Raw genomic sequence first — 12,718 nt, forward strand, 5'->3', positions numbered from 1 at the left:
TTGCCTTCGTTTCAAAGTTCATATCTCAGCTAATCCAAAACAAAAGTGAAACTTTACCAAGTGATAAACTGTAACTGACAAACACGTTTACTTTCGACACAGGGGCTACTTAACAATATTTCTTAAATCTTGCCATCTAGTGCAGTTGCTCTTAGATTTGTTTAAGTTTGCTTCTCTTTAAAATTCATTCCGAGTTAGTATTCTGAGATACCCCCTCAGACTATACATATCCATCAGTGGGCTCCCACACAACCTCTGCATAGTCTAACGATGATAAAAGTTTAATCGTTCAACAAGTTGCAAAGCTACAGCATGCAGTCAAATTTGATGTTCATGCATTTAGAGATCAACCTTGAAGTTTCATTGACTTAGTCAATGAAGCAAACAAAGCAATAGACCTTACACACGGTATTAGTCAGAGAAAGGTTCTTTAACAAGCTGTCCCTGCGAACAACACTGCCATCCAATAATAATAATTCATGTCAAGATTGTGAAACCTGGGGACCACGTCTTGATTCTCATGTGCTGTTTTTCAATGAAGGCCAACTGTCAATAATGAAATTCTCCAGCATCTTCAATGCACCAAAACAGCCTTTGGTCAGTGAGGAAAAGAAAGCTTTTCAATCTCGGCCCTTAAGCATGTTTTCACACTGCAGACAAGGAAATAGAAAATAACTGAATTGCAATTAAGCCCTTGGTAGGTCAGACCACCTGGGCTTAATCAACCCAACTAAACGACCTCAACATATACTTTAAAATATATATTCACGGAGTTGTGTCCAGGAATGAAACAGATCCTTATCTTTTGGAGAAGCAATAACAAACTTTATTCTGATATGTTTTACTAGGAAGAGGCAAACACTGAGCCTATGCATCTCGAAGAACTTTTGTGCATTTGTATTACATTGACCATTTTGGATGTGAGTAATTGAGCTGGAGCAGAGCATGAAGAGTGGGGCAGAGTGAAAAAACAGAATGAAATCCTGAAACTCGAACAGGCCATTCAGAACTCAGTATAACACAGAGTCCAGTCAAATCCAAGTCATGGCCACGACTCGTATTGAAAATGAAAAACTGCTGAACCTCAGTGGGCAGCAGGGTTAGCACAACACTGTTACAGCACCAGCGATTGAGACTTGGGTTCAAATCCCACTCTGGCTGTCAGTTGTCCGTGTGACTGCGTGGGTTTTCCCGGGGGGGGGGGGGGGGGGCTCCGGTTTCCTCCCACCATACAGAAACCATCGGCCGATTGGGTGTAATTGGGTGGCACAGGCTCATGGGCCGAAAGAGCGTGTTGCTGTCCCTGGATGTGTAAATTTAATGATATGAATACAGAAGATTGCTAAAAATTGCCAGTGAAATGCTGACCTACAAATTCCAAATACACTGCCAATATTGAAATAACCCCACCTCCTCCAAGTCTTTCGTTCAACATCCCTCTGTCCACTTCCCTCTCCATTCATACCCGCTCCTGAAATCACCCTCGCTTTACTTTCTCTGATGATCTGCCACCTATGACCCCTTGCCCATTCACCTGTGCTCCTTCCCCTGCCCCTTCCTCCCCCTATGGGCATCTGCCCACTATTTTGTTCATACCTTGATGAAGGGCTCAGGCCGGCAACTTTAGCTACCCTTCATCTCTTCTGGATGCTGTATGACCTGCCAAATTTCTGCAGCACTTTTTGCGTATTCCACAAAAAAAATTGGCCAGGTACAATTCCCGAGTCGTGAAAGGAGCCCAGTTGTGACTTGTACTTAACACTCCAATCATTCTGAGTACTTTCAGATTGTTTCCACAGAATGACAGGAAGAGAAAGAGAAAATCCACTGAGAGAGAAAAGTAACGTCATTTTCCTTTGGGACCAATCAAATTCAATAAATCCATTCTTTTTGTCCTTTCCTGTTCTTAATCTGCTGCTATTCCACATGCCAGCACTCTGCTTCTCTCTTCCAGTTTGTGCTTGGATGAAGTAGCCGTCTGGTGCTCAGAATTGATTTCCTCCTTCCACTACTTAAATTATCTCCTTATTCTAACTTAAATTGCAGGGAATTTGCAGGTGAGCAGTGTTGTCTCTGGCTCCAACCTGCTTTAAACCAGAAATTGTAAAAACACACACAGAAAGGCTGGAGGAGCTCAGTCAATTTTGCAGTATCATAGGAGGTAAATATATATTACAAACAGTTCGATCCTGAGGCCTCCATCGAGGCACAAGCAAAGAAGAGAAAGGCATCTGAATAAAGGAAGAGAATGGCTAGGCGAGGGGGTGGGGGGGGGGGGGGGGGGGGGACGGTGGTGTCCAGATCAATAGTCAAAAGGTTGTTAATTGGATGCAGTGAGAATTGATTTTGGCTCTGTGAATGGAAGCAGAAGGAAAAGGGAAGAGAGAGAGAGACAGACAGACAGACGACGGACAGACAGACGGACGGAGGTGAGGGGGGGGAGGCAAAAGGGGGAAGAAGGGGGATGGGCTTAACAGAAACCGGAGAAGTCGATGTTAATACTATCTGAATGAAGGGTGACCAGGAGGAAGATGAGGCTTTGTTCCTCCAATTTGTAGGTGGTCTCCAGAGACATGTCGGCAAGGGAATGGGACAGAGTATTGAAAAGGGTGGCTCATTTTTTGTTGTGCCAGGAATGCGCAAGATCAGAAGAAAGCGCCCAAAATAGTGCACAAACAATATCTCAAGAACTGAAATATATTAATTTGAATTAAAACACAGGTGAGAAAGTTTGCTGAAAAATCAAGCTTCCCTTGGACTTACGGAGGGCTTTCTAACAAGAGCAATGGGATACATCACAATCATTCTGATAAATACCCTTAACCCAGATCACTAAATATCAGCATGGCTTTCTCTAAGTTTATCAAAGATCAAGTTGCTCCCTGCAAGATTTTACTGCAAGGATATTGCTGTCACCCTTTCATTAAAAATTCATGCATTTTAAATATGTGGTTCTGTCATCAATTTTTATTAGTAACATTAACATAAGGCACACTTGAATGGCTGCATAGTTTCTTTCCATAAAGTCAATTTATCAATGCATTCAATCAATATACAAAATATTAGCAAAGGTAATTTTGTTCTGGATGCAGTGACATTTTTCTCAGTATTATCACATGTACATTTTATAATTACTGTCCCGTTATTCTTGACAATAATCTGCTTGGGTCCTCCATGGGTTTTGAATGTCACTTCTTTCTCTGGACTCTCAGCTATCGACAGACGTTCACGAAGAAAACTGTTGTTTTACTGAGTGGGATATTGATTTGGAAACACAACTTGATGTATTAAAGTAGGTTTAAAAAGATTAAAATAATTTCCAGACAATCTTTAAAACTTGCAAACTGAATAGAATCCGTGCAAAGTTACACCACCAGGCTAAAGTTTAAAAAAAAGGGCAACATTTTCAGCAGGTACAAAAGATTAGGGCCAGCTCAGATTTAAAGCCTGTGCGATGTTTACAGAAAGGTCAAGGTCACAGAAGCATTCATAAGGAATCCTAACATTTAATGCCCCATTTAATCCATAGTTCGTTCAATGCAGTGCTGTCAAAGAGTCATACAGGACTGGAAAGGAGCTCTGTGGCCATCGCGTACACTTCCATATTGATTCTATTTTCCGGCACTCGGTCAGTAACCTTCATGGTGAATCAAGTGATTGTTTAGCATCAGTGGTTCTCAACCTTTTTCTTTCTACTGACATACAACTTCAAATAATCCCTCTGCCATAAGTGCTCTCTGATCAGTAAGGGATTGCTTAAAGTGGTATGTGGGTAGAAAGGGAAGATTGAGAATCACTGCTCTAGACCCAATTGTAACTGAAATAGTTTGCTTGAGAAAAATTGTCTGGCCCATTTCCTTTAGAGTTATGAAACCGTGCACATAGCGAGTCAGTTAGGCATGATTAAAACAGCTTTCGATTGGTTTCTGCCGAGGGTTCTTGCATTCATTTTTTTGCAACAATCTTCCAATAATTTTGGGGAGAAAAGACAGTGATAAAAACTGTACTTTCCTGGCACATTTTACATGCCTTTCAAGATATTCCAAAGAATTCTGGAGTGAACAAATTGCTTCTGAAATATAATTTTTGTTAATATGTGGGTAAATGTGACAGCCACTTCTGGAACAACAAACTGCCATTTTTGACAAGTCTCCTCAGGCTTCATACACCCGACCGATGTCAGCATATGCATACCAATGAGTGTCTGGGAGACTGACAGGATGGATATCTCAGTTGCTCAGGGGCTGCAGGCATCTTCTGCTGCCTGGGCCCTACATCGGGTATTCAAGGACAAAACGTTGGTTATCCTTTACTCTAATGGAGGTTGCGTTTCCGGTATGTTTGTGTATTGAACTTGACCTCAGCATCTACAGACTTCCTTGTTTCACATTAAATTTTTAATTTAGACATACAGCACGGTAACAGGCCGTTTCAGCCCAAGAGCCCATGCCACCCAATCACACACCAAATTAACGTACACCTCGGTATATTTTGAAGGGTGTGAGGAAACCAGAGCACCCGGAGGATCCCCACACAAACACAGGGAAAACATATAAACTCCTTATGGACGGTGCTTGACTCGAACCCCAGTCCCTGGCACTATAACAGCATTGCACTGATCGCTACACGAACCATGCTGCCCAACTTAAATACGATAACATTTTTATAGTGATGTTGATTGAGGAAACCTGATGCATTTTACAAAACATCACCTTTGGTATCCTTCTTGCCAGAAAAGAAGGAATCTAATTTTAATATATTTGCTGAGAGATGGTTCCCTACATAAATATAACACTCTGAGAACTGCCAGGAGTGTCCGTTTTATTGTCTGAACTCTAGTCTTTAGACTAACATCATCTCAGAAGGCAGAGCACTGCCAAATGAGTCATATCAATATCAGAACTTAAGTACTAAGAGCAGGAGTCAGCCATCCAGCCAGCTCCGCCATTCAATGAGATCATGGCTGATCTGATGATGGGCTCACCTGGACCTACCTGCCTTTTTCCCCCATATCCCTTAATGCACAACTATGTAAAAATCTATCTAACCTTGCCTTAAATATACTTATTGAGGTAGCCTCCACTGCTTCAATGGGCAGCAAATTCCACAGATTCAGCCCACCCCACTCTGGGAAAAGTAGTTTCTGCTCATCTCTGTTCTAAATCTACTCCCCTGAATCTGCAAGCTATGGTCCCTAGTTCTAGTTTCCCCCACCAATGGAAACACTCTCCTACCTCTATCTTATCTGTGGTTTTTCATAATTTTAATTTTAAATGTTTCCTCAAGATCCCCTTTCATTTTTTCTAAATTTCAGCCAGTACACTCCTAGACGACTCAATCTCTCCTCATAGGCAAACACCCTCATCTCTGGAATCAACCTGGTGAACCTCCTCTCCAAACCTAGTACCTCCTTCGCCAATTCTTCTGGCGATCCATCCCACAGAATGATGATGATGGTTTCTTTCAGCTTGTGGGGTTTGATGTGAGGATACCCAACTCCTCAGAAAGGAACAGTGTGCGCGTGAATGGATTTAGGTGAGTGGTGGGGGGGGGGGTGTTGCACAGGTCCAGACCCACCCTCTTGACATCCCCTCCTGGATCCAGTGGCATAGTGAGGTCCAAGACGGCTAGGGAAAGTTCTGTGCCGTGAATGGCCAGACCAAGCTTCGATGCAAGGGATGCCCTTTCTGTGCTTCATGGCACGTGCTTACTAGATAGCCGCTGACCCAACAAGAAGGTTCGTCCACCCTTCGCCAATATAGCAAAAATAAAGATGCAGAACCAACGTTTTGGGGCTTGAGCCCTTCATCAAGGTTCCCCGATGAAGAGCTCAAGCCTGAAACATTGGTTACATATCTTTATCTTTCCGACATAAAGTACACTGATCTGCTGAGTTTCTCCAGCATTATGTTTTTATTCAACCATGGTGTCTGAAGATTCTTGTGTTTTACTTATATCCTACCTCAAGTAAGAAAACTAGAACTGTAGGCAGGATGCCAGATGTGCCCTCACTAGTCCCAGTTAATAATATTTTTAAGTAAAGTAATGCGATTCGTTAATCCATGGAATCGCTTAAAGCGCAGGTGTCTGTGGACCCCAAACGTTGATTTTAGGATGCCAAGCGAACAGTGGCTGACAGCCACAAACTCAAAAATGGACTTTTATGACTCATTTACAAGATATGTATGTAAATATGTGGAGTTTAAAGGTGTTAAATATCTTATTATAGGGTTTGAGTCACAGTATTCTGTTTTCCTTCTTCCTGAATCATGACGTATATGCATCTGATCCGCGACTCAGCTGTAATGCAGTATGAAGTCTTGGGCCCCAACTACCGCGCTCTAACGAGGTTTCACTGTCATTTGTTCTGTGCTTCAAGCTTCATCCTCACTCTTGAGGAAGCGTGAGACAGCAGCTCTCACTCCTTCAATCTGACCTCCTCTCTCTGATCTCAGTGGCCAGACTGATTAACGTCCTAGATCTCGGGGAAAACTTGCCAATAATCTCTGTTGCAGTGCAGTCTGCTCAGGGGACTATGTATAGTTAAGAAAACATCAATTACAAGGCAAGGGAATCATACTGTGAACAAATGACTCAAGTATTTTGTTTGCAACTTGCAAATGAAATCAGTGGCCTTAATGCTCTCTGACATGAAGAGAGGATAAACCAGAATAGGATCAATCGAAGGAGGAGGATGAGTCAAAACTATAACTAACAGTAAATTCAGTCACAACTTCACCATCAAGTATATTGGGATGACTAACAGCAACACCTAACCCCCTGAAATTACTAGGTCTCCCTGGAGAATGCACTTCATTCGCTTTCAGTGATTCCATCATTGACCATTAGCAAACATCTTTGTTCCATTTCATCCACAACAGAGATCGATGCAGGGTGTCGCCACAGAGTTCAGCAGAAAACTAGTTTATAGTCATATCACTTACAACTTTCCCTTTCTCATCTCTCCTTATAACTCAAGCCCTCCAGTCCCAATACTTCTTTCTAAATCTGTTCTGAACCTCTGCCAGCTTCGTGACATCCTCTGCCTGGCAAGGTGACCGGAACTGGCACACATTAGCCCAACTGCAGCCTCGCCAATATCCTTTACAGTTGTAACATGACTTGTCAACACTTGTACACAAAGCCCTGACTGTTGAAGATGAGAGAGCTACATGCCTACTTCACCACCCCATCGACCTCTATTGCCCCCTTCAAGGAACTGTATACCATTTCCTCCAGGGATTTTGTCATAGAAACACACATCAGGGCCCTACCCTTTACAGTGCAAGTCCCTTCCTGATTTGACTCATCAAAATGCAACACCTTCCACTTAACTCAATTAAACTTCATCTGGCATCCTTTGCAGATAACACTGTCCATTCTCTCGTATTTCCCAATTTCAAAACACATCATCTTCAAAGAAACATAAGTTGATGATATTCCGAATTACTATCTTATTACTCCAATTCTCCAATTATTCCAATTGTATTTTCAGCTGTATGTAGCCTCAATTCGTTGATATGAACATTTTGCATAACTTTGCATCAAGATTTTCATAACTTGAGTAAACAAAGCATTCGTGTTTTACCTAAAGACATAACAATATAAGAAACGATTAAAACTAGTAGATGATAAGACGATGATATGATGAATTCAAAGAAAAGTATTTTGATGCTTTGCCTCCTCTATGGTTCTTCGAAGATTGAAGCTCCTCGTTCCCTCAGATTACAACATATGACATCATAGTAACCACATTAACACTACAAGCAACAATCTTTCTTAAAGGGATAGTCACAAAATTAACCAAAATAAAAAAAAACACAAGGTTTTAACCTTTACATCCTTGACCCACTCACTCAGTTGATCACGATCCCATTTTCATCTGAGATAATGTTCTTCACAATCAAATATGCAATCAAATTTAGTGTCATTCACAAATTACTAATCATGCCACTACGTTGTCATTCAAACAGTGCATATATATGATGACAACAGTAGATCCAGCACCAATCCTTGAAGGATACCGTTGGCCACAGGCCTCTTATCTGAGAGACAACTATTACCGCTCTTTCAATCCATCCACTGAGGCAATTTTGTATCCAATTGGCTAGTTCACTCCAGATCCTATGTACTTTAACCTTCTGAACCAGCCTACCATAAAAGATTTTGTCAAAGGCCTTACTAAAGTCCATATACACAATGTCAACCACCCAGATCTCATCAATCCTCTTGATTACCTCTTCAAAAAACTGACTGTTTTTAATTAATCCTTGCCTTTCTAGACACTGATAGATCCTGCCTCTCAGAATCCTTGCTAGTTACCATTCTGTCTTGGAATTTATTTGGAAGGACTACCAAAGACAGAATATACTTTTAATGATTTCTATTGCCTCCACTCACTTATGGAATTTACTCTGTGTGATGTGAATAAAGTAACACCCCTTGCAGCACTGATGAAAGCAGATTAAAGGCTTGAATGCACAAACAGATCATTTATCACACCAATTATACAGCTTAGAACAGAATAGATAAGTCCACAGTCAAAGGAAGGAAGAACACTCCAAAGCCATTCATTATTGATAAAGCATTAGCTAATGAGCCATCAGAAGAACTGAACCAAACCTTTTGATTGCCATTTGGGCTAACTCTCCCATTAAATAAATGCAATTTCTCCACTTTAATACTTGTTTTAACCTTTGCTTTTTGACGGCATATGGCACGATGCTTGCCTGTTGATAATGCACCTCTACCTATCCGGATGGCAAATTCTTCTTCTTGCGTCTGAAAATCCCCAACATCATCTTCCTTCTTTTTCTTCACGGGTTTTGGCTCCTGTTTGAGCACGAGTGCCATTTGCAGTGAATCATCGATACCCTGGGGGGAGAAAGAGAAATGGACAGGAGGCATATTAGGAACAGAAACAGAACTGGAGTTTTTTTGGAGGTGCTGTATTGCTGTACATATCTTCCTTTTCCGTAACCTGATTGCACTCAGATGGTGGATCATGAGGGGCCGTCAAGCCCTCCCATGTTAAGAATACCATCTCCCTTAACGCTTTGGGATTTCCCCTGAATCGCGACCTGAGTAAAGCAGCAATTACATTTTGAAATTCTGATAATTTTGTGGTGTAAACCAGACTAAGAATCAGTGTTCATAAACAAAACATATATATATTTTTTTTGGAACAGTGCAAATAACTGAAGGAGAAATCTCTCCAACATCCAATTGACTCGACAACACCTCAGTGAAAGCATGAAATGCGAAAGTTTGCAGACGCTGTGATTATACTAAAAACACAAAAATGCTGGAGGAACTCAGCAAGGTCTCACAGCGTCCATAGGAGAGACAGGGAGACAACTTATGCCTGAGCTCTTCTTTCAAGGTCTGAACAAAAAACAGGCAGGCGCAAGAGTAAAAAGGATGGGGAGAAAGAAGGGAAGGGGAGCACAGGCCAATGGGAAAAAGGTGATAACTGACTACGGATAGGAGGGCGAAAGAGGAAGGGTGAGAATTAATCGGGGAGGGGGTGGCTCTGTGAATGCAGAGGTGGAGGGAAGGGGACAGAAGAGAAAGAGAGAGAGAGACAGCTCAAAGAAAAAAGAAATGGGGACGGGGGGGGGGGGTGATTTTGCTCATACCTTGACAAGGCCTCAGGCCTGAAATGCCGGTAATATATCTTTACCTCTTGTAGGAGTTGCGAACCCTACTGTGTCTTTATTACATCAGGCTTATACAAAAGAAAGAATAGTGCCTCAATGTTTTTGACACTTACGTATGCAAAAACTATATAAAAAGATGCTAATCTATATTTTTAATAAAATAATTATTAATAACCAAGAATCTTTAGTATACAAAACAGAGTGGGTTCTTCCTCAAAATGGCCGGTAAAAGAAAATGACCTCTTCTGTTTTTATTTACGTTTTCATGTTCATCCACAAGATTTACAGTCAAGCAAGCCCTCAACTCAACAGTTGATCCACAGAGACAAACACCAGGCAAAAGAGACAGATTGGGCTGTTTTCTTTGCAGAGCCCCTGCACAATAAGTGCACCAGAGTTGCTCACTGATAAAATTCTCAATCCCACTGCCACTTAATTTGTCTGTCAGCAACCTCCTCCTCCACTACCAGAGAGGCCCAATGTAAACTGGAAGATCAACATTTTATTTTCTGTCTTGGATCTTTGAGCTCTTGTGGAATGAACAGTGAATTTTCCAACTTTCTGCTCTCCATGTTTCCTGTTGTCACTCTGATGTCCCTAACAAACCCCGTTTCATCGTTAACAATCAGTGTTCAGCTTTCTTAACATCTGACCTGTCCAAACCCATCTCCAGATAGCCTTTTGTCTTTCACCTTCCCAGTTCTGCTTTGTTAAACTCTCTGCTCACCCCAGTGCTGTCACCAACTCGAAATATTTCTCTTTCAACAGATGCTGCACAATCAGGACATTACTGCAACAAACACCAGCCACTGTGGATTTGCAAAACGCTTGCTGTCAAAATAAAAAGGATTATTAAAACCTTTACATTTGTAATTCAACTGCGAACAAATCTTACTTCCCGTTTCACACACAAAAATTTCTACGTCCACGTTTATTGTGGAAATTGCCCATGTACAAACATCACAATGCAATTAGACAAAGCCTGTCTCCAGATACACTGTGTCCCTGTCTAAACAACTCAGAAGGATTTCTGAAAAAAGTACTCCACCATTTCTCCTCAGAAACCGAAATTATTAAGCCCAAAGCAGAGGTTGACAGAAATAACTCTCTGCATGGGCAGCCCAATCAAAACAGATGCTCGGGCCTGGAGGCTTGAGCCCGGATTCCCTGGAAACCAAGAATTGAATTGCTTGATGCCTGAAAGAGCTCTAGGAAGGGTCTGGGAAGAGTGTAGAAAGCAGGTGGAAGTAAAACAGAGCCAGGTCTGCTGAAGGGCTAAAGTGAAGGTCTTGCCCCCGCGCCATATTAAGATCAATAAATGCCTAACAAATCCCATCAAGTTCAGGAGACTCCAATTTTGGAAAAAAAAATTCTTAAAACAAGAAGAAATTCTTTTTGGGAAGATCTAAACCAAATATTAAATAAAATTACAGAAAACAATATACCAAAGAATCCAGAGATCTTCCTCCTAAGTAACATAAAAAACAAAGAATTTGGACTTGATTTGGATGGTGCACAAAAAAGATTTGTTAAGATAGCTCTAGCCGTAGCAAAAAAATGTATTATGTCAACCTGGAAATCGGAAGATAATTTGAAAATACAACAATGGTATATAGAAATGAATAAATGTATTCCATTTGAAAAAATAACATATAGTTTAAGAAATAATATTGAAATATTTGAACAAATATGGGAGCCTTACATGAAACACAATAGCGAAAACCTACCGGGGACATTCACTACCTAAATTAACGAAAGGAGAAGGAAATGAAAAGAATTGACTCAGTCGAATTTCTTGTTTATTTTTATTGAATGACAACATTGTCTGACTGGTTTAATGTATCCTAGATTTTGTACTTTAAATGGACGGGAGGGGGAGGTAGGGAGGGTGGGATGGGAGGAGGGAGGGGGGGGGTTAGGGTTACATTTGGGTTATTTGGGTTACAAATGGCACTGTATATATTTGAAAAGGAAAAAGTATGTATCATGGTTAATGTGGTTTATGGTGTGAAAAATAAAAAATTTTTAAAAAAAAGAAAAACAAGAAGAAATTCTGAGAGAATCTTAAAACAGCTGTTTGGAAATGTAAATAATTCCATTGCTAGCTACTGATTGATGTTTAACCATGCAGAATCAAAGAGGGTGATTTGTAAGTTATACACAAGTTATTGCATAGACAAATGTTTGCTTCAACCATAAACCTTCAACAATACAGCAGGCAGCATAATCACCCTGAATAACATTGGGAGCTCCCCCTGAGGAATTTCGAGATGAATGTGGTTCGCTGTTCTTCCAGGTTTTGAATTTGGAATTCAAAAGACTCTTAATAAACAAATCTATTAAGGCCAAGGGAATAACTGAGAAATGCAGAGAAAATGAGAAAAAATTCTCTTTGACAGCCATAGTCAAGTTTATTATCACCTGATCGCATAAGTTCAACCCGACGAAACACCGTTCTCCGGCCCTTAGTGAAAAACCAGACATAACACACATACTGACAAACAATATAAAGTATATGCAGGAAAGGTATTAAGTAGATACAAATAAGTAAATAAATATTGTTTCGTGGTTCGTGTGAGCAGTTCCTTTGGTCGCTCAGCATTCACGCTGCACATGGAAAGAAGCCTGGTGGTTCTGGCTCTGATGCTCCCGTATCTCTTCCCCAATGGGAGCAGCTGAAAGATGCTGTGCCCTCAATGTTTTTGTGTGTCCTCTTCAGACAATGATCCCAGTAGAGAGGACAGGTCAAGCCGTAGTGGGTTAAATCTAGACAAACATGGTAACAGGCCCTTTTGGCCCACAAGCCCGTGTCTCCCCATTACATCCAATTGACCTACAACCTCAGTATGTTTTGTATGGTGGGAGAAAACCGGGGAACCCAGAGGAAAGCCACGCAGACACGGGGGGAGAGCACAGACAGCGCTGTGTAGAGTGTGGGGAATGACAGGATATGATGGGACATGGTGTTTGAACCAGAGAGTGAGAAACAAAGAGGAGTTACGCAGAAAGGGAGAAAACGAAAGACAAGATAAGGGATGCATTAGAAGGGGCAAGAAAAA

The 12,718-nt window shown here is 41.2% G+C and overlaps 1 protein-coding gene across 2 annotated transcripts in view; it reads right to left on the bottom strand.

Annotated features, from left to right (window-relative positions):
• Nucleotides 1-12,718, bottom strand: part of LOC138759501 (zinc transporter ZIP11-like) — a 489,253-nt gene that overhangs the window by 379,645 nt on the left and 96,890 nt on the right. The window contains exon 4 of one of the 2 annotated variants that reach the window (XM_069930028.1): nucleotides 8,730-8,874. In XM_069930028.1, the coding sequence (XP_069786129.1) occupies nucleotides 8,730-8,874 (145 nt within the window). The remainder of the gene's footprint in view (nucleotides 1-8,729; nucleotides 8,875-12,718) is intronic. The other variant, XM_069930027.1, reaches the window with a different exon arrangement.

The sequence above is a fragment of the Narcine bancroftii genome, chromosome 3, assembly GCF_036971445.1.
Source record: "Narcine bancroftii isolate sNarBan1 chromosome 3, sNarBan1.hap1, whole genome shotgun sequence".
In the NCBI taxonomy this organism is placed as follows: domain Eukaryota; kingdom Metazoa; phylum Chordata; class Chondrichthyes; order Torpediniformes; family Narcinidae; genus Narcine; species Narcine bancroftii.